This window comes from Oryzias latipes, chromosome 2 (genome assembly GCF_053564925.1).
Source record: "Oryzias latipes strain Hd-rR chromosome 2, Olatipes_Hd-rR_3.1".
NCBI lineage: Eukaryota > Metazoa > Chordata > Actinopteri > Beloniformes > Adrianichthyidae > Oryzias > Oryzias latipes.
In genome coordinates, this window is record NC_136238.1 from 36,965,088 (window position 1) to 36,987,606 (window position 22,519).

The 22,519-nt window shown below is 41.7% G+C and overlaps 1 protein-coding gene and 1 pseudogene across 3 annotated transcripts in view; one reads left to right on the plus strand and one right to left on the minus strand.

The window, feature by feature from the left end:
* Nucleotides 1-1,733: 1,733 nt before the first annotated feature.
* Nucleotides 1,734-22,519, plus strand: part of LOC111948919 (uncharacterized) — a 31,140-nt gene continuing 10,354 nt past the window's right edge. Inside the window, exons 1-2 of one of the 2 annotated variants that reach the window (XR_013651411.1) lie at nucleotides 1,734-2,565; nucleotides 10,441-13,176. Coding sequence is in view for 1 of the 2 variants with exons in the window: in XM_078937075.1 (XP_078793201.1) it covers nucleotides 2,421-2,565 (145 nt within the window). In the remaining variant the exon portion in view is untranslated. Of the gene's footprint in view, nucleotides 2,566-10,440; nucleotides 13,177-22,519 lie in introns of those variants that run through there. The other variant, XM_078937075.1, reaches the window with a different exon arrangement.
* Nucleotides 18,779-22,000, minus strand: LOC144987912 (natterin-3 pseudogene; annotated as a pseudogene). The gene is made up of 3 exons (XR_013651599.1): nucleotides 21,566-22,000; nucleotides 20,420-20,597; nucleotides 18,779-20,299 (listed from the first exon to the last, which is right to left on the minus strand). The product of XR_013651599.1 is annotated as a natterin-3 pseudogene (transcript).

Genomic DNA, 22,519 nt, shown 5'->3' on the forward strand with positions numbered 1-22,519 from the left:
CATAAAGAAAAGTTTGAGTCGTTGGTTGACAAGAGATTTAACTATCTTTGGGAGAAATCTGTTAACCAAAGCAGAAGGCGTCTCTAAGATTATTTATCCCTGCTATTCTTTATACATATCCCCTCCAAACATCAAGAAGGTTAACTCTATTATTTTTCAATTCATATGGAAAAACAAAACACATTATATCAAACGTTCCCAACTGGTCAAAAGTTATGATAATGGTGGCATCAATGCTCTAGATTTTGAAGCTATGGTCGGTACTTTCAGGATTAATTTTTTAAAAGCTCTTCTGGTTGATAGTAACTCCATGTGGTTTCATATTCCAAGATCCATCTTTAAACATTTAGGAGGCATAGACTTCCTTTTGAAATGTGATTTTGAAGTAAATAAGATTCCATTCATTTTGTCCAACTTCCATAAACAGGTTCTTCAGTTTTGGAAAATGATATTTAATCACAATTTTACCCCCCATGGATCAACATTATGGAATAACAGAACAGTATTAGTTGGTAGGAAATCTATATTCAAACAGGATTGGTTTGACAGGAACATGCTTTTTGTTACAGATTTAACTGACAGTGACGGTAATTTATTGACTTTTTCTTCGTTTATAGATAAATACAGTCTCACCTGCAGTCTTAAAGAATTTAAAAAGTTTGTCGAGCTATTCCTGCTGCTTTGATTCATTTAATAAAGAACACTGTTTTTACTCCTCTTAGAACAATTATCTCATTACCAAAATTACAGATAAATGGATGTAATTTCTTAGATTTTAAACTAAATAACAATCTTTTGAACAACTGTTTAAAAGATATAATTTATCATGTCCATAATTGAGCCTCTTTTAGATCATTCTCTTATTCCAACAGCCAATCTCTGTTAGTTAAAGCACACTCAAAGTCCATTAAATGGCCTGTTCTGCCAAAAATAAAAGAAACTCATTTCCAAAATAATAAATAAATATTATCCTGTCTCCAATTTTCTTCAAAGCAGATTTAAATTTGACGTGGAATCTTGCATTTTTTGTAACTCCAATGAGGAAACGCTGGAACATTTGTTTTTTTCATGCGATTACTCTGAGTTCTGGACTCAAATAAGGAATTGGATTAATTTAAAACTGAACATTCCCCCTTTTGGTATTTCTGATGTCTTGCTGTTTATGGAAAATATTGATGATTCTTTCTCAAATATCATTAATATCATCTTACTTTTAGGAAAATACCATATCCACTGTTGCAAGTGGAGAGGTTCCAAGCCCTCCTTCCCAGGTTTTATTAACGATTTTAAATTATATTATTCCTCACTGAAAAGATTACAATCCTCAGTAGGTGTTAAAAAAATATCTAAACAAATTTCCTTGTGGCTTTTATTCTAGTTTCCGTCCTATGTTATCATTTGGCTCCTGTTATTTATTATTTTATTTTTTGTAAGTGTTTTTAACACTATATGTTTATGACTGAGAGTATTTTTTACCCCCTTAGTGTTTTTTGTATTTTGTGGTGTGTTCATCCTCTGCGGGAGTTTGTATTTTTGTCTTTGAAAAGTTCAATAAAAAAATAAAAATAAAAAAAAGATGACTGAGGGCGTACCAGATCACCATGAATGAACGTGAATACGATGGATGCCTTTGTGCTTTTTGAAATAAATAAATCTGTTCTCTAAAAAAAAAAAAAAAAAAAAAAAAAAAAAAAAAATCATCCAGAGAATGCCAAAAGTGTGCAAAGCAGTAATCAAAGCAAAAGGTGGCTACTAGGAAGAACCTACAATATGACATATTCTCAGTTGTTAATGTTTATTTATAGTCGTATTTATTCTCTTTAGAAACAGATTTTTAGGATGTTTTTGCTTGAAATTTCCTTTTTTGTTTCTTTGTTTACTTAAGAAATGTCTTTATTCATTACTGTATTTTAGAAATACAATAAATGAATGTGATCAGGTTTAGTTAGTCTCTGATGCCTTTTGTAGTCAAATCTGAAGATTGGAATGAGACACAGTGTGATGACGTCACAACAGCTCTCAAAAAGTTTCCTCGATACATTTTTTTTCTATTTTGATTTTCTTTACTTTATTATATCCAGAATTAAAACTGTTTTAAAGATCTGTACGTGACCCGGAAGTAAACAGCACGAGGCGCTAGCAGCGTTAGCTTGTTAGCAGGCTAGCAGCGTTGGCTTGTGTTGAGAGGTCGGTGGTGTTTAGTTGGGACGTTTGTGAGGTTTTTGGACAGAAAGGACGATACGTGGTTCGTGTGGGAACTCTCAGCATTTTCCAAAGTGTCGTAAATGAGTGAAGAAGTGTTGAACGGAAAGACAACGTGGATTGCTGTGATTGTGAGACTAGCAGATGATCGATCGGAGCTGCAGTGAAGAGGACGGCGGTGTTTGTGGGAGTTGGAGCTGAAGATCGGAGCAGGAACCATGTCTTCAGAACCTCAGGAAGGTTCTGTCAGAGAACAACTTTCTGCTGCTGAAGGAACCATCGTCCAGAACGAGGAGGAGCTCTGTCGTCAGCGCAGACTGCTGGATAGCAGCTGGAACCCGCAGCTGCAGCTCAACATAGTTGGTATGTGACCAAAAATTCAACATTGGATTGATGTCACTGCAACGGGCTTAAATAAAAATTTCCCAATGGTATAAAGACATTTCAAAGAAAGTGATTTTATTTTACTTGATTTCTTATTTTATATCCCTGAAAAGCAAAGCAATAAATGTAACCAGAATTAGAGCTGTGACGGTGTCGGATTTTTGATCACCGCGGTGATGAACCACCAGGGGGCGCGGTGTCGCGGTTAACCGCAGCCCCCCTCCCACACACACACAAAAAAAAAAAAAAACATGAAATCCCCCGGCGGCTGAATCAGACATAAATGCAATTACAACGTAGTATTCCTTATTAACAAATAACAGTAACAACTAACTACTACCTATCTAACTAATGAACTAACCATATAGGTGTTGTAGATTGACTGTGTGTGTGAGCGCGGAGCTTCTTGTGTAGGACTAGGAGAAAGAAGCGCGCATACGTGTGTTGGGGGTGCGTGTTGATTCTTCTGCTCTCTAGCTGCATGTGAGTCTTCACCTGTGCTCTCTGGTACAGACATCTTCTCATAATATTATATCTTGCCCAGTAATAAACGAGACTGCAGACACGCCTTTGTTTATACAGACACGTAACGTTGCGCCAACAACCTATAAATCTTTTAATTTTAAGCTAAATTTCTTGTAGATGCATTTTAATGTGAAAAAATATTTTTTCCGAAACTAGAAGCTAGAAATGATCAGACCGGTCCAAAAGACATGTAAAGAAGTGTTTCTCTTTCGGCTTTTCCCATCAGGGGTTGCCACAGCGAACGAGTCGCATGGTAAACTTGGCAATGTTTTACGCCGGATGCCCTTCCTGACGCAACCCTCTCAAAGCCACCGGGCTTGGTACCGGCACAGAGGTAGAGAAGGGAACAGGGAGCAGCCTGGAGTCGAACCCTGGTTTCACGGGCGGAAGGCGCCGCAAACCAGCACGAGCTAAACCGGCTCCCCTAAAAGCCATTTAAAGAAGTAATCGGAATAAACGCCTGATCAGAAGAAAAATGTGTGATGTAAACGTACTGTTCGTAATACTTTACACCGATCAGACTCGTTTAGATCAAAATATCATTCCGATCAAGATAGGCGGGTTATGCCTATTGTTGATCCGATAGTGATGCATATAAACAGTTCATTCTAATCGTGGGTCTCATGGTGTTACGTCATGCACAGATGGTGTTTCTCTCCAGAGGAGGCTTTGGAGGCAAACTTAACAGTGCCTGTGGCAGTAACACGGCAGCAAAATGGTAGTAACAGGGCTGTTTAGGAAAAACATACCGGTAGGCCTGGGTGAAAAATCGATTGAATTAATGAATTCAAATTTTTTGTTACGGGCGATTTCAAAAATTACTAAATCGAGTTTTTGTGTAATTGCGCATTTTTGGCTCCCCAGAGCTTCCGTAGCGTTAGTTTCTCACGGCAGTATGGCAAGTGACAAACAACAACATCATAACACACACGAAACAGCAAGCAACAGCATGGCTACCGGTGAGAGTGGGAAGTTTGTTCCCAAGAAAGGAATTAAATTATCAGTTGTCTGGAACTGGTATGAGTTTACTGCCACAGACGTGGAGGTTGACACACATACACGTACTCATTCTACAAAACTTATATAATTAGTTCATTAGTTAGATGGTTAGTAGCTAGTTTTTAATGTCATTTGTTTATAAAGAGTACTGCGTTCAATTCAATTCAATTTTATTTGTATAGCCCAAAATCACAACAACAGTCGTCTCGATGGGCTTCGAAGTAAAACATGAAATCAAAAGGATCACGAATACAAAGAGTTCAATAGAAAAATACTAAAATGAACTAACAAACTGACTAAGCTATAATTGTAGCGTTGTAATTATTGACGTGGCCGCCGGGGGATTTTGTGATTTTTGTGCTGCTTCATCAGCGCTGATGAAGAATTAGAATTAGATTGGTAATGAATTCATCTTCAGCGCTGATCAAAAATCCCACATCGTCGCAGCTCTAGTTTTTATCTTGTGGGACACCAAAAAATGTGACTCCTCCAGTGGAGGTCAGATCTTACAGATACTGCGATCTTTCAGAATGTTGCCCTGGGACTCGTTCAATACCGGGGCTCAGTACCCATCCCTAGGAAATGGGCACGGTGGAGAACAATTGCAGAAGCGGTCACTTTGCATATAACCAAATACATGGTACCCATTTATACCATGAAGAAGAAGGGGTTTATTAATTATTGTTAATCCTTTAGAAAATGGTGCGACTTTCAAGGATAATGTTTGTGTCCTTTTAGTTTAGACACAGTGTGACTCAAAACACAGCTGGGACTTTGATTTCAAGAGTGTGTTCATTTATTTATTAATAATCGCAGAAATGGGGGTTACATTTGTCTTGCGTTTGATTTAATAAAAGCAAAATTTGCTTTAAGTTGTCTGCCATTTGTAATTATTGCTTTTCTTAAGTAAGTGGAGTCAGGAAAAATTCGGAAATGGAATAAAAAAAAAATTTGGAGATTTTATTTTTAGGCCATATCCCCCAGCCCTACAGAACGGTAAAAATCACTGAGAACATGAGGCGCATGCCACGCAGCGCGTGCGCCAGAAATTTTCTTCCACAACAATGAAACAAGGTAACACAGCACTCTTACTTTTACCTTACAGATGGACACTATTTTTGACTCTGAGCTAACTTTTATCCCACACATTAAAAATGTCGTTAAGACAGGATTTCATCATCTTAAAAACGTTGCCAGAGTCCGCCCGTTCCTCTCTCTCGCCAGCATAGAAGTGCTGATGCATGCTTTTATTTTTAGTCTTTCAGATCATTGCAATGCCCTGCTCTCTGGTTTACCCAAAAAGTCTATTTCAAACTTACAACTTTTGCTGAACTCTGGACTACAAGGACCACAGGCGGTAACACATTACACTGGTTTTAAAATTGTTGCATTGACTCCCTGTGCATTTCAGGATTGATTTTAAGATCCTTTTAATGCTTCTTATTTAAATGATATTATTTAAAATATGAGCCCTCGCGGACCCTGAGGTCCTTCGGTGCTGGCCTTTTAGTTGTTCCTAAGGTTAGGACCAAAACTTATCGTTCCACCATTATGTTCCTCGCCTGTGGAACAGCCTGCCGGAGACCCTCAGGGCCGCAGAGACTGTAGAGGTTTTTAAGAAGAGGCTCAAGACCCACCTTTTTAGTTTCGCTTTTAGTTTATTTTAACTGCTAATTTATTCTATTACAGTATTTTCACGACAATAGGGCGCACCGGATGTTAGGGCGCGGTCTCAGTCACGGGGGATTTTTCCGTCTTTGACACATACAAAAGGAGCACCGGGTGTTAAGGCGCGGGCACGTTAATGCCCTGTTCAGACCCTCAGAGCTTCTAGAGTGGGTTAATAGAACATCCAGTCTCTGATTTTTTTAGAGAAAACATTTTTATCTTGTTACTGTTCTCCCTAACTGATCACAAACTGAATGGTCGCTCACTTGCAGCGCTCTTGTCTCCCTTCCTCCTAACAAGCGCTAAACACACGGCACACACACAGACGCTGGGTGTGCCGTCTCCTTTTTTTCCTTTCTATGCACTAGAAAACGGAGCTGCTTTCAGCACACACACATACACAGAGACACACAGACAGACTTGCGGGTTTCCTTTCTTCATAGCGCTGACGAAAACCTGCTCCTTTCAGTACACACAGACACACACACAGAACTGCGCCAGTCTGTGTCTGCATTTCTCCTCCTATGCCTAGCGAAAGCAGCAGCTTAAAGCAGTGGGCCAGCTGCTTTTCTGCTTACTCCTCCTGTACTGAAATGTTTGATGGTTATGAGGTAGAAGGAGCATAGAAGGCTTTAAAATGTAGATAGTTGCACTGCTGTTAGGTTCCACTTGGCCTTTGCGTCTCTCTCCCTCCCTCACTCCATCTTCTTCTACGACCCACAACTACACAATAGGCGCACCGGCTCATAGGGCGCCCCCTGCTGGCGGAAGAAAATTTATGACTTAAGTGCGCCTTATAGTCGTGAAAATACGGTAGTTTTAGTACAGGCTATTTTATGTATTTAGTTTCATTTTATGCATCTTATTCCAGGGCTCCAGACTGCGACCATTTGGTCGCATTTTGTGACCAAAATTTGAGAGTGTGCGACTGAATTTTACATCCAGTCGCACATGTGCGACCAGTAAATTTGCCTCCCCCACCCTCTGTATTTTTTAAACATTAAACGTGGAAGGGGCACGTCAATGATCAATGAAATAATCAATGAGACGCGAGCGCACATGCACGCAAACAAACACACAAACTCACACACATACTCATGAGACGAGGGCACACACTCACGTAAGTGGCTAAAATGCGTGTAGGGGGAGGGGCCTAGAGATAATAGAGCGCGCGTAAACATCTGTGGGAAGGAAACGGAGACAAATATCATCACAACCTGTGCGTGCAACTGAGCTATGAGCAAGCAAACTATTGATTCATTCTTCCGACCTGCGGCTGGTGTACCAGTGCCAGAGTGTACAGCAGGGGTCTCAAACTCTCGGCCCGCGGACTATTTGTGGCCCCCACCTTGAAATGAAAGTTTAATTTTAATGCGTCCTGCCAGTTTGTATGAATAACACCTTTTCATTGTCGTGTGCGGAGCTGAGAAACCAACCAATCACAGTGGAGTAAATGACTGGGCTTGAAAGCAGGAAACCTGACCGCCCCCTCCCCAGACCACATGAAGGAGTTCCTTACTTTCCTTTCTAGAACGTATCTATTCGCTCGTAATTTTCTAAATGCATGCAGTCTGTGCTGCAGTCTGTCTGGGCCTCACAGACCCGGAGGTTATGGGGGTTACGGTTCGCATCCCCCCAACCAAACGGTTTATGCATGGCTGTTACGGCAGCACACCGCTCCCGCGGGCGATGGTCAGCTGAGGAGAATAAATGTCCCACACCTACATGCGTGACAGCTAACGGGGCTTGAACTTTAAACACGTGCCAGCAACAACACGGTTTAGTCCGAGACGCACTTAAAACACGTGGTGAAAATGCAAGGATAGAAGATGAACCAGCGGCTCGCCTGGATCATTGGGGAGACCAGGCCGGGGGGGGGGGATGGCGAATCTGCAGCGAGACTGAAGGAGAACAGGAAGTTGGAGTTCAACTCAGTTCAATTTAGTTTTATATTTCCTCTCCCCCTTAGTATGATCTGTGTTAACATATTTTATATTTATTTGAATGTTTTGTAATGGATGTAGCCTATTTTTAAACAATTGGTATTTTAAATTATTTCAATTTCTCACTTAACTACAAAAACCATCAGGACACATGTCCCATAATGCATTGTTTTGTAGTCATAGGGCAGCTTTCAGTCAGTTCAGTACTAAATTTCCAGCTGCGTTCGGTAGGTTGGGGCCTTGCTGCTCCCGCCCCTTTCTCCTGATATTTTTGTGATGATTGACAGGTGATGTTGGAGCAAAAACAAAAATATATGTCACACACCAGGTGATCTGAACAGCGTTGCGTCCACCTGGGTGATCTCAAACACGCTTATTGTGCGTCTTGGCTGCACTTATTTGGTGTCACCATAAATTTCAGTTTTTAAGCCTCTCTCTGGTATCTGTATCGATTGTTCTGATATCCAGTGAACATCGCCCGTTCTTTTACAGTTTACCTTCTTCTGTCAGTTTACCTTGTTGCATCTTCAAAAGTGCAGATTAAAATGTGACACTGAATTTGAAACAGCGCATTGTAATTTCTGCATCTATCATTAAAGTATTTATTATTAATACAGAAGAAATTAGTAGATTTGGTTAGAATGTTGATTTACGGTATGCGCCCCTAAATTTTCTGGTTGTGCCCCTAAAATTTTCAGTTGGGGGCCACTGTGCTCCTAGTGAAAAAAGTTAGTCTGGAGCCCTGTATTCTCAATTTTAAGTTTTAATATTCATCTTATATCTTTAATTTTAGTATCTTATCCCCAGTGTTTCCTTTGGGGATCTTTTCTTCCAGGGCTTGCCGGCTTGGTCGGTGGTTGTTGCCGCAGTTGTTGCCCTTGCTGGGGTGGCTAAAGTCTACCTTAGCAGCTTCATAGCTGTAAAGTGGACCCAGTTGCTGTTCCAGTCTGGGTGGGCACTATGGCGATGCTCCCCTGACCAGTCTGGCTTCTGGTATGAAGAGATTCCCATATACAGTAAACCCCTTGTTTTTCGCGGGGATTACGTTCCAAAAAGAACCCGTGATAGGCAGAGTAGAAACCTTTATTTTTTTTAACTATTATTATACAGTTAAATACTCTATTATACATTGAAAAGAAAGAACAAAAAATTTTACAGGCTCTATATTTGTTTCATAAATAAAAGTACTTTGGAAATGTTTTTTTTCAACAAATAACTTCTGTACTGTCCTCTCAAATAATAATTTGAATCATCAATGTGAACAGAAGTCTTCAAATCGCAGAGATTAGCCCCGCCCACCGCAACCCGAGTAATTGGATTAACGGGAGAAAATTTTAAATGATTATGAAAAAAATACAAAGTACAGTGGGACAAATAGTGACTCAGGTGTATTTCCCTGCTATTCAGACTGAAACACTGCATCCTGACTCCGCTCTGCAGTGTTTTCTTCTTTTGAAGCCCGCGGTGCAGGTGTGTTTGTTCAGGAGAAGAACATATTGATTGGCAGTTGTTGTCGCTCTTTTTTCTATGGGTTTTAGAGAAACTCGAAATTGCAAGATGATTTGCATGTATGTAATGTAAATTTGGCAAGCTGTTTTACGTAAGTGTACATATTAAACTGCAACGTTTTTGACGCACAGGTCGAGAAGAAGCAGAGTGACTTTTTAGCCAATCAGAATGCAGAACACAATGCACGATGCAAATCCGTGAAGTAGCGAAACCGTGAAAAGTAAACCGCGTTATAGCTAGGGATCACTCTACCTTATTACGGTCTCAAAGTGCTTTCTTGATAAAATAAAATTTGATTTTAGCCAACTGCCTTAACTGAAAGAAGCTGGATTTCACCAGTGAACTGATCTGCTCATTGAAATTAAAACCAAAATGTCGCAAACCTGCGCTTGAAACATGACCAAGTAATACCTTGTAACTGTAATGACCTGACAGTTGTAATACAGCTGCTCATGTAATTCACCAGGAAAAGCCAACATTATTTTATTATCTCTGTAATGACTAATAATTAGATTGGTAATGAATTCATCTTCAAAACAGTGGCATCTACAAGTTACAAACGTGAATTGAGTAGAAGTCCCACACACATCAAGCCACATTGGTACTTACTTTTAATATTTGATGGCCTTTGAATAGTACACTTTCTGCTAGTAGGATTTTTTAACTGAGGCTGGGAAAATTCGATGTAGAAGTCATCCATGTTTCTCACGAAGAACCTTTTTAGCCCTCACAAAGAACTGTATTAGCGTGTAAACAAGTTTCTAATGAAGAACTGTATTGGCATGTAAACAAATTTATTACGAACAACTTTATTAGCTCCCACGGGGAGTTTCTCACGAGGAACTGTATTGTTGTGTAAAAAATTGTACCGTAATTTGTCCAGACCAATCACTATCTTACATGTCATCAGTCCAGACCAATCACTATCTTACATGTCATCAGACCAACGTAAAGCCTATGAAATTGAGTGACATCATCATTAGTCGCAGGCCCCTGAGCATTTGTAGGCACCTTCACCGGTACTGAAACAAGTTACATCAACATAAATCAACATAAATGGATTTGGTTTTTAAATTGAGGAATTACATTCTTTAAATTAGAGTTTTAAATTATGCATAGTCTGACTGAGACTATTCAAATTTTTATTGGTGCTTACCAATATACAAAGTCCTCAAAACAAATAAAAGGGCTTCTTCTTTTGTTTCTACAGTCCTCCCACAGCATTGGATGAATGAAGAGAAGGATCTCTGCAACCACCAAAGGAACTTCAGAGTGGAATGGGAGGAACCAGAACTTCCACAAATTGAACAGGGGCTACAAGAGCCATCACCGATTAAAGAGGAGCCAGATGAGCTCTTCATCAGTCAGGATGAAAAGCAGCTTGATCTGAAGCAAGAGACTGATAGGTTGATGGAGATTCCTACTTATGAAGAAAATGAAAAAAGTGAAGCAGATCCAAACAACCAGCAGAGCTTTAATGTAACTGATAGTCGGGATAAAGAAGGAAACCAACATGAAGAATCAATATCAACTACAGATGGAGAGACCGACCCACAGAACAGAGATCAGAGGAAGAGAAGAGGCAGAGGGCATGTCCAAAATGTGGACATTTCTTACATGTCGGAGGGTCAGTGTGACTCTGATGTTAGAAAAAGTCTCAAGAAGGCAACTTTGGTTAAGATACAGAAACAATCTCCAAAAGACAAGAAACTTCCCTTTTTTAAGTCTGGTGAAAGCTCAAAAATAATTGGTAAGCTCTCTGACGTGGGAACTAGTCCTGATGAAATATTTTATATCTGTAAAGAATGTGGTAAAAGCTTTTGTAACATATCTCTGTTCAGAATTCACATCCGAATCCATGTAGAAGATAAGCAATTTTCTTGTAAAGAATGTGATAAAAGTTTTAGTCGTATGTATAATTTTCAAAGACACATGAGAACTCACACAGGAGAGAAGCCCTTTTCTTGTAAAGAATGTGATAAATGTCTTACTGACGCATCTAGCCTCAAAACGCACATGAGAATTCATACAGGAGAGAAGCCTTTTACTTGTACAGAATGTGATAAAAGTTTTTGTCATGTATCTAGCCTCCAAGCACACATAAGAACTCATACAGGAGAGAGGTTATTTGCTTGTAAAGAATGTGATAAAAGTTTTCGTCATTTATCTAATCTCAAGCGACACATGAGAATTCATACAGGGGAGAATCCTTTTGCTTGTAAAGAATGTGGTACACGTTTTAGTGATGTGTCTAATTTTAAAACACACATGAGAATTCACACAGGAGAAAAGCCTTTTTCTTGTAAAGAGTGTGATACAAGTTTTAATCAAATATCTCATCTCAAAACACACATGAGAACTCACACAGGAGAAAAGCCTTTTTCTTGTAAAGAATGTGATGCAAGTTTTAGTCGTATATGTAATTTTCAAAGACACATGAGAATTCATACAGGAGAAAAGCCCTTTTCTTGTAAAGAATGTGATAAATGTTTTAGTGATTTATCTACTCTCAAAACCCACATGAGAACTCATACAGGAGAGAAGCCATTTCCTTGTATAGATTGTGATAAAAGTTTTCGTCATGAATCTAGCCTCCAAGCACACATGAGAACTCATACAGGAGATAAGCCTTTTGCCTGTAAAGAATGTAAAAAAACAAAGACAAACACTGACATCCCTGGACTATCATAAACAGGAGAAAAGGAGTACCAAGAGTAGTAGGAAAATGGCAGTTCACCCCTACAGCTTAACTTAAAATACAACTACAAACCAAAAGACTAAACAGAGTGGACCTGAACACAAAACTAACAAGTACGACTAAGTGCAGCTCCACAAAACAAGTGGAGAAGAGCGCCAAGCTGCAGTGGAGACATGTTGCAGCCAAGCTCCCTTCTCATAGGCCAAAGTCCAAATGGTGGATTCAAAGGCTGTCTCCACCAGCTTGGTTCCAAATGGTAGCCACACCTTCATACACCAAACCTGAAAATAATCAGACAGTCACACAAAGATCCAAAAGCATAACAAATTCCCACTCTGATACTGAAACAAGATACACACAACAAAACAATGAACTCCCACTTTGATAGAAAATAATACACAATACTCAGAACAAACAAAACCAGATACGGCCACGGCCATAACATCTGAGGCCGACCTCTTTGCACCACAGCTGAAGATTTCATTACGGGGAGAAAGTTCTATGTCTCAGTTAATTTGAATATTTTAAAATACATTTTTAATGTTTAAAACTCTTGAGGTCAAACCCCAATGTTCTAATGAACTCCACAGCTATCTACGCTTTCATTACAAGTACACAGATCCACAGGGAGGCACAAGTGAGTGTAGAATGTGTAGAAATTAAGTTTTCTAAAGACTTTGATTGTTGAAGCATGATATTCTAACTTTCTAGGACCGTTTTTTTTTAGGTTTTCTACTCCTCAAAGCGGCAATTATCAAAAGGTAAAAAGCTAAAGGATCAATACATTTCAAACTATGTGTAAAGATAAGTCAATGAATTTTACTGTTGACAAAATATGTAAACTTTTTTCACAAAATGAATTATTTTAGATGTACCTGCAAATAGAAACAAGTTGTTTTGATATATTAGTGCTACATCTTGAATGGATTCACTGTGGTTGTAGCTTTTGCTAAGACAATGTACATTATGTGTGTGTTACCATGTGTTGGAATAATTGTACATAAATTATCTCATAGCCCTCATTTTCCTCCTGGTAGCTGATAGCTGTAGTTTAAACTGTGCATCAGCCATGTTGTAAACAAGTATGATGACCTGGGGGTCACTAAGACTCATGAAACTTGTGTTTGTGGAATCCCTCACCATAAGTGAGAGAGCTATAAAGAGAGGTGAGGTTCATGTTGTTACGCTGTTTGAGTGTGTTGAAAATAAATAGGCTTTGATGTCGGAAAGGACATTGACCAATCTTAATGCAGTGCGGTGTGGTTGTTACACAGTGCTGTTCAAGCTCACACTTACTTTCCCCGTTCTCACGCTGTCCTCCTCTACGCCCCACAACTACACATTAGGCGCACCACCTCATTGGGAAACCCCAAAAGTTTGGAGAAAATGTAAGACATTTAAGTGCACCTTATGGTTGTGAAAATACAGTGCTCTGAACCTTTGAACGTGTGATCATATATGGCAAAGTGTGAGTGTGTATATTGCTTTTCTGCAAAACTGGTTCTCAGGAAAACAGGGGATGACCCAGCACAGCTGTCTCGCCTTGACCGGGTGACAGCTGTTCACCTTTCATCTGTAGGAGATGTGCGCTAAGAGGTCAACAAGGTGATATCCCATAGGAGCAGTTGTGTTTTAAAGATGGTGTTTAGATTAGCTTCTTGACCTGTGTGGGCTGCATTGCATTGTTTTTACTTCCCCCACCCCTTAGAAGTAGACCTAAGACATTTGGATTTAGTGCAGGGGTCTGCAACCCATGGCTCCGGAGCCACATGTGGCTCTTTCATCCATCTGTTGTGGCTCCCTGTGACTTTGGAAATATAATGAGTATTTTTATTAAATTTTATTTTAGTTTGTTCATTTTTCATGGCATTTCAAAGGCGCTGATGGCTCCGCACGAAGCGCGAGCCACGTAAAAAACAGCTTCGTAATGAGCTCGTATTTATCTGGCGAGACCTGCAGAGCTGATAGCAGGGAGAGGCACGCGGGGCGGCTTCAATAAACACTCTGATCTTCTGCCGGGAACTTGACGTGCCGCGGGGCAGAGACTGATGACAGACTGAGAGTTCGCGCCAGCGTTGTCAGATGGAGTCACAGGTTTCCAGCCAAAAAGTCATTTGAAAACTGCCAGACCCAGCCAAAAACCGCCCAACACAGCTTTTGTTGATCTTTTTTTTCCATACTGGACTGATAAAATAAAAGATTTTTCTAAATAAAAGATAGTTCAGACTAATAATAAAATGTGTACAATATTGAATATTTCTTCAGCGGGCCGCCTTCTTCCATTCATTTGCTTAACCTGCTCTATCCCCGCTAAAACCTGCGTCCGGCTCTTTCATCCTTGTGCGGCGCTGGAGCGCCCCGACTATCGTATTTTGCGCTCTCTGTGTAGGAGAGCGCATAATGAACATAATGTGCATTTGCAGTGATGTATGCTTCAGACGATGTCCGATTGGCCAATCTACATGTCAATCAAGTCCCGTACTTCTCAGTGAGGATTTTGATTGGCTGGTGGATTTTAAAGAAGTACTTTTTTTTTAATCTTTTCTGGCCCGCGATCTACACTCATGTCATTGAAGATCGACCGGTCGATCGCGATCGACGTGATGAGCACCCTTGATATAATATATACATGCATAATATACATAATGATATTTATAATGTTATATAATAGATTAAACAAGTAAAATGCTAAAATTATGTAATAAAACATAAAAAGAATGAAGAATAAATATATATGTAATAAAATATAAGAGTTAAAAAATAGATTAAAAAAGTAAAATGCTAAAATGATGTAATAAAACATAAAAAGACATAAAATCTAATTAAAAGCTAATTTAAAATGGTGTGTCTGCACTCCTGTCCAGGCTCTCTGGCAGCAGGTATGTGCCGATTTATCAGTCTGGCTTAAGGTTTCAATCACTGCCTCACCGTCACTTTGTGTGCTTGGTGACATGAGTGCCATCGATATAGAAGAAGGATTAGCATCTATCATTTTCATAACTCTTTGTATTGCCAAAAAAACTATTTTAATAAATTGGAAAAACAAGAAAAATATAAACATAAGTCAACACAGAAATCTGCTGTTTGATCATATCAGCTTGGAAAAAATGTCAGCCCAAAGCTCAAGTAACTTTGAAAGAATTCAGTCTCTCTGGTCTCCTGTGGTTGACTCCATGACTTAGGGGGTGGGGGGCTTGGTCGTCGCTGCTCCTTGCCCTTCTGCCGTGGTTTGGGGTGGGGGTCGGTGCTTCCGGTGCCTGGCGGGGGCGGTGGGGGTCTCCGTTGGTCGGGGGGTCGGGTCCGGTACGGGTCGGGGGGGCTAACGGGTCGGGGTCTCCGCTGAGGCAATCAGTGGTTGCCTCGGCCGGTTGGCCTCCTCGATCCCGTCGAGGCCTGACCAGAGCTCTTCTAGGGCCGGCGTCTGGGGGTGGGGGCCTGGGCTTGCTCCGGGGGGGGGGCGACGCTTTCTGGCTCCTCTCTCTCTGTGTGGGGCGGGTGGTGCCGGGCCTGGGGTGTCGGCGCCTCCGGGGGTGGGCCCCTGGGCTGGGTGGCCCTGGCCCCTTTGCTGGGGGTGGGCTGGGGGACGGCTGTTTGACCACCGGGGGACAGTTTACCAGCTGTCCCCAACTTACCCCCTTCCTTATATAACCTCATATTAGGGTGAGGGGGTGGGGGGTCTAGCCTGCGATGCGCCTTGGGGGGGGGGCTACTTGGGAGTGGCCCCCCTCCTATGGTTGCCGTATGGAGTGGGCCCCCCCTCTCTCGGTTTTATTTGCACCTTAGACATGTAGGGTCCTTGGTAGGGGGGGTGCTTGGACATCACTGCAAGCAAGCAGCAGATGTCCTCCTGGCACCCTACCCGCCAATTTTAACCGCACCTTAGACATTTAGGGCCCCTTGGTGTGGAGGGTGAGGGGACATCACTGTGAGTAATCAGGAGATGTCCCCTTAGTGCCCTACTCGCCAATTTTAACTGCACCCCCCTTAGTACACACACCCCTCCCCCTTCAATATATACATTCAAACATAAACACACACACATGCACACAAACACCCTCTCAAACACCCATACACGCACACACATTTTACAAGGAAGGTGGGACCTGGGTCCATCTGTCCCCTACCCCTTCCCTGGTGGGGGGTGTGGGCCTCTTGGCGATGGCGGCCGTGTCCCTTGGGTGCCGGCTCCCTGGGCCCGGCGGTGCTCTCTCCGCGCGGTGGGGGGGTTCATATTACACCAGAGCCGGGGGTGTTTGTGTCCCTGGGGGGTGGGTCCTGGTCCTTGCCCCTGGGCGCTGGGCCCCGCCAAACTTCCAACATGGCCGAGCCTGGTCGGGCCATATTCATAACACCCCTTGTGGGCCGCCCTTTTTTCCCCGGGGTTCCCCCCTCCTGGGCGGGGGCGGCGGGCCCCTGCCTTGCTTCTGCCTGGACCAACCGTGGGCCGGGTGGGTGGCTGCCTGGAGTGCGGAGCGGGTCTCCCTTGGGGGGTCCTGGCTCGTACCTGGGGTCGGGGCGGGGGGATGCCCGGAACTCCTGGGTGGTGGTGGGGTGCTCGTCTGGGGCTGTGGGCGTCCCTCTCCGGTGGGGCCCTGCGTTGGGCTCTTCCGGCGCGGCGGGGGGCTGCTTTCCTGGCTGGGCTGGGGCGGCGCTCTCTTTCCCTCTGCGCCTCCCTGCTCTCTGGCTCTGGGGGCCTCGCGGCGGTCCTGCTGGCCCTGGCCTGGGTGGCGGTCTTGGTCGCCCGGGGGGCGGTTGTTCCCTGCCTGTTCCTGTGTGGCGTTGGGGGAATTCCGGCTGCCGCTGCTGCTGAGGCGGGGGTGTGGGTGTGGGTGTGGGGGTGGCTGGGCGCTCCTCCTCCTTCTTTTCACATTCCACCATCCATTTTAGAAGAACATAAACACTCACCTGAGCACAGGTGTTGGCTCACCTTTGCACTAATAGTTTGCGTGATTGAATGAATGAAAGATTTCACACTAGTTGGTTTAAAGGCATAGGTATGCGTTCGTGAACACTATCTGTTTTGTGTGCATGTTGACATGTGGACATTTTTGCGGCTAGCAGGTGTGTTGATAATATTTGAGTGTGTGTGAACAGGCCCCGCCCTTTTTGTACTACATTTGAACCGTACCGTAACGATAAACAACCAGTAAGTCTGTCTGCTCTATGCTGCTTCATGGTCTTACCCCCTTTCCCCTCCGATTATCACCCTCCTACCCCCCCCCCTCTCTAACGTCCCTCTCTCTTCTTCCCCTCTTTCCTTTTCCGTCCGGTCCAACACCAAAGATTTTCAAACATGATTGAAATTAATAAAGTTTGGCCTCAATTACAAAAGGGGTTTATTCAGACATACCTTTGGTTTGTCTGAAGATGAATAACCCCTCTTGTTAAAATAAAATATGTCCAACACAAGAGGCCCTCAGCTCTCATCTGTTTGCCTAGCTGTTGGACAGGACAAGTTAAAAAAAAAAAAAAAAAAAAAAAATGGTGTGTCTGTAGTTTCTTTTTAAAAACCTCCACAGTAGATGAGGCCCTCACATCCTCAGGCAGACTATTCCACAGACAAGGCCCATAGTATCTAAATGAGGCCTCGCCGTGGATTTTTGTCCTGACCCTTTGGACCATCAGCAGGCCTGCACCTTATGACCGAAAGGCTCTAGGAGGTTCATACGTTAAAAGCAAGTCTGATATAAAAGAAGGACTAAGACCATGGACACTCTTAAAAACTGTTAAAAGAATTTTAAAATCAACCCTGAAGCTGACGGGGAGCCAGTGCAGAGATTTTAAGATTGGTGTAATGTGCTCCCTCTTTCTGGTTCTTGTTAAAAGGCGTGCAGCAGAGTTCTGGACTAGCTGCACACAATTGAGAGTGGTTTTCTTTACCCCAGAAAAGAGGGCATTACAGTAATCTATTCTTGATGGATTAAGATTTCAGCACTGCCTCTAGAGAGCAAGGGTCTCACTCGGGCAATATTCCTTAGATGGTAAAATGCAGATTTAGTTAGTTGATTCAAAGCTAAGTCAGAGTCTTAGTCAAAGCTAAGATCTGCATCTAGAAATCATACCGAGGTTCCTTACTGTGTCACATGTAGTCATAGAGTGGGTTGACAGATAACAACAGTCCAGTTTCATCAGGAGACACAGCAACACACAGTTGAGTGTCATCAGCATAGCTATGAAAGTTAATGCCTGATGACATCACCAAGCGGAAGGATGTAAAGATTGAAGTGTGGGACCCAGGATGGAGCCTTGGGGCACCCCTCAAGTCAGTTTATACCTTTCAGATGAAAAATCATTTAGATTAACAATAAAATCTCTGTTTGTGAGGAAAGGTTTAAACCAACTAAGAGCTGTCCCAGTAATTTCAACCATGTCATGAAGTCTTTTTAAAAGGATTGAGTGGTCAACTGTTTCTCTCTGTTGGAATCTGTCAGTGTTTTTCCTGGAAGCTCTGACAGATCTGGAAGATCCACATTCTTTAAGTTTACACTCAGTTTGTGATCAATCTATCAATCACAAATGCTCTTAAACACACGTCAAATGCGTGGTGTGTACATAGCATAAGTCTCACAGTTTGGCTGCAGCTTTCCTCCAGGAGAAAGAACATTCAGATCTTCTGAACTTTCCTCTTCTGCTCCACTTCTCCGCCACAGCTTCGGCTAGTGTCAAGTCTTTGTGTGAAAATAGAGCGTTGCAGTGACTCCATCTTCCTGCAGCCATCAATTTGGGATTCAGGAATGTTTTCCTTTAACCGTTTGGACTAAAACTGCAAAATGCTTAAACGCTTCAACTACTTGTAGTGAAATATCTAACAGACAAAATAGAAAAAAAGGAAGTCTCAGAGACAAAAATAAACTCACACACTTGAAGTTGATCTTTATTCAGTATGAAAAGAAGATAGACTCTTATATTAACAAAGTCATGAGTTTCAAAAAAGTATCAATGTGAAGCAGACATGCAAAGAAAATAATTCCACACACACTATATTTCTTGACAGGACAAGAAAAAGAAGAATTGCTCATTTTTTATTGCGTTGGAGCAAATGATCACAAATACACAAGTAAGAGCCACAACCTTTAGGGCAAACATTGAAAATGTCCTAAATTAGAGAAAAAATACCAAAGTCAAAGTTTTGTTTGCAAATGTTCTTGGATTACATTTAGTTTACATGTTTTTGGTTCTGAAAAGCAGATGTCCAAGACAGAGGTCCAATTCAGCTATTGTAAACACATTCACATGGAGTTCCTTCCAAAGAGCCAAGGCCTGAAGTACAGGTAAGTTTAAGGCTTCAAGCTGAATCTGTTTGTTTCTGTCCCTCGATACTCTGCTAGCCACTTCAGACTAAAGGATGAGGTCACTAAACCTCTTTAACCTCAACCTTAACTTCACTCACACAGGCACCTCTGTAGGTACCACTGATGTTTGTTGACCTGACCGTTCCATTATTGTAAGTGCGAGTGAGGCGTGCAGTGAAGGGAATGTCGAGCTTGCACTTACGGACCACCATCATGATATGTAATTTCTGTTTTGATAAGACTTTGACAGTGACCTCCTCAGACAATTGTTTCTCCTCTTTCCTGGAGCCTCCTTTCGAAGTTGTGAATGTCTCCTCAGCACCAAATGTGACGCTCATGTCACAAATAGATGGGATTTTACTAGAAACGGTCATTTCAGCATGTGAAGTATTAGAAATAGTGAAATCCCATTTTGACTCATTTACAACTGTCCCCACAATGGTACGCTTTACTGTCATTTCAGTGCTATTGTCGTTGACACATTCCAATTTTGTAATTGTTTCTGGAAAGAGGTGTTCAGTTTCAGCTTTATCTATTTGGTACTCAACACAAGAGAGAGCATCACTTTTCACATCAGTGTTGTAGGTCAGGACCTCGTAGTCGTGGTACCAATATTCACGACCGTTGCAGGGTATAAAAAGGCTATGGTGTACTGGGTGCACCTTCCCTAGGCCATACTTGTTCTTTCCTACGTATAATCCATTATCAGACTCCACAGCATTTTTAGGTACCTGACCATTTGAGTCTTTTTTCCAAACAAGATCTTCAAAATCATCTTCATTCACAAGGATGAGAAATGAGGAAGATGTCAGCTCACGGTCACCCAATGCATAGTAGCAGTACTGACCCTTACTTTCTGTGTAGAAACCACAATCACCTCGACCTGAGGGCTTGCTCACATAGTCGATGCGATTGTAGTAGTCGTTCTTGATATGAACAGCTCCACTCGGAAGAGATCCCTCCCAAGTCTTCCAGTAAAATTTGTCAGTAATTTTCCACATGGTGGACAAAGACTTGATCAGTTGACTGTGGACTGACAGTAAAATGCAGTGTGGGCTCTTCTCTGGTCAAGTTGGAGACTACAAGGGAAAATGAAAAAGCTGTGTTAACTCCATTGTAATTCTACATACTCACAGAAGCTGATGCTTCCGATGCTTCGCTCAGGTTTACTGGGATATTCTGCAGACAGTTGGGCTCACCTCTACTCAGGGTTTGGGCTCCAACACTCAGTAGTGACCTGAGAAGACTTGGAACCTCAGGAGTGGGACGCGGATCACTACCACCACTGCCAACCTGTCAGCTCTGTGCTAGATTTGTGCTGTTTGAGTCTTGCAAGTCCTCACCGGTGGAAGAGATGTGACGTAGTAAGAATTTCCCCTGGAAAGTTAGTGAGATGAGTCAGTAGGGCTGGGCAATTTAGAATTTCTTCACATCAGGTGACAACAACATATATCACATTTTAAACCAAATAATTGTATTTTTCAAATTTGAACACTCTGTTGCTCATAAGAGAAATATGTAATCATCAGCAGGTTGTTTAGATTTAAATATTTATTTCCTATTAAACTTTTAACATAAAAGATGCAGTGAAGGACCCTGATGAAACAGTTTTTTCAGATAATTAAAAAATGCATTTACATTAAAAGGTAAACTGAAAAATAAAAAGCAAAATCTTTCAAGTTTCAAAAGAGAACATAAAACAGAGCACTAAACTGTTTGATTAGTTCTATTTGAAAACAAAAGGATGATTTTACAAATAAATTCTGATGTTTTCAAGTTTTACAGAACAAACATAAAATTGAAAAACATTTTTGTCATCATCCTGTATATAAACAAGGAACTAAAAGCAAATTCTGAGTTTCTTCTGCTTAGGCAACAAGACACAGGTGGAAACACTCAGGACTGATGGGGAAAGGCAACACTCGAAACAACAACAAAACAGGAAATACTACAAAATAAAACCGGAAGTAATTCAAACATATACAGAAAGACAAGGAACCAAACACAAAGACAAAAAAAAAAAAAACGGAAAACCGTTACAGAAGCAACCATAGTGCTTAACATAAAATCACATTAAATCAGAGACAATATGATACAATAAAGAAACAATAAAAGCAATAAAACAACAAAAGGAAAAAATTAACAAGCTGACCCACCAAATCCACTTATTGGAATTAAAAGCCTGGCTAAAAAGATGAGCTTTTAAAAGTGACTTTAAATCACTGTCGGTTCTGGCAGACCTCACATGCATAGGTGCTGCCAGTCCACAGCAGAAATTTTCACTGCTGGGATTAAGTTAAGAAGTTCAACCTTCTGCTCAGATAGGTAAAAGACGTTTCACTCACCAGTACAGAGGAGTCAGAGTGCTGACCGTTGCTTCGTCAAGCGGGTCGGCAAACAAGTCTAAGCGCTGTGCCTGTCACTCATAAATAGCAAATTCTGTCTTCACTGGGCGGAGTTTGGACTGGTTGAATGAGGTTAAAAAGGGGTGTTGCTGGTTTTCCCTGAGAGGTTTTATTTACCCCTTCAGATCAATAAGATAATCTGGGAATAACAATCACCGGGACAGTTGAGAGGATTTCTGCAGGTGACCATACATACTACATACTTTTACCCTCTCTTCACTGGCTGCCTGTGTCTTTTAGGATCACTTTTAAGATTTTACTTTTGGTTTTTAAATGTGTGAATGGTCTGGCACTGCTGTATCTATCTGAGCTGTTCCATGTATATCGTCCACGTCGAGTCCTAAGATCTGAAGATCAAACGCTTTTAATGGTTCCCAGGACTTGGCTTGTGACTTGGGGAGACAGGGCCTTTTCAGTTGCAAGTCCTAAACTCTGGAATGTTCTCCCCTTCTCTGTGAGGTCAGCCAGAACTGTCAGTGATTTGAAGTCACTTTTAAAAGCTCATCTTTTTAGCCAGGCTTTTAATTCCAATAAGTGGATTTGGTGGGTCAGCTTGTTAATTTTTTCCTTTTGTTGTTTTATTGCTTTTATTGTTTCTTTATTGTATCATATTGTCTCTGATTTAATGTGATTTTATGTTAAGCACTATGGTTGCTTCTGTAACGGTTTTCCGTTTTTTTTTTTGTCTTTGTGTTTGGTTCCTTGTTTTTCTGTATATGTTTGAATTACTTCCTGTTTTATTTTGTAGTATTTCCTGTTTTGTTGTTGTTTCGAGTGTTGCCTTTCCCCATCAGTCCTGAGTGTTTCCACCTGTGTCTTGTTGCCTTGTATGTATTTAAGTCCTGTCTTTCCCTTCCTCCTGTGCTGGTCCAAAGCTTATTCTGCTCTTCCCCG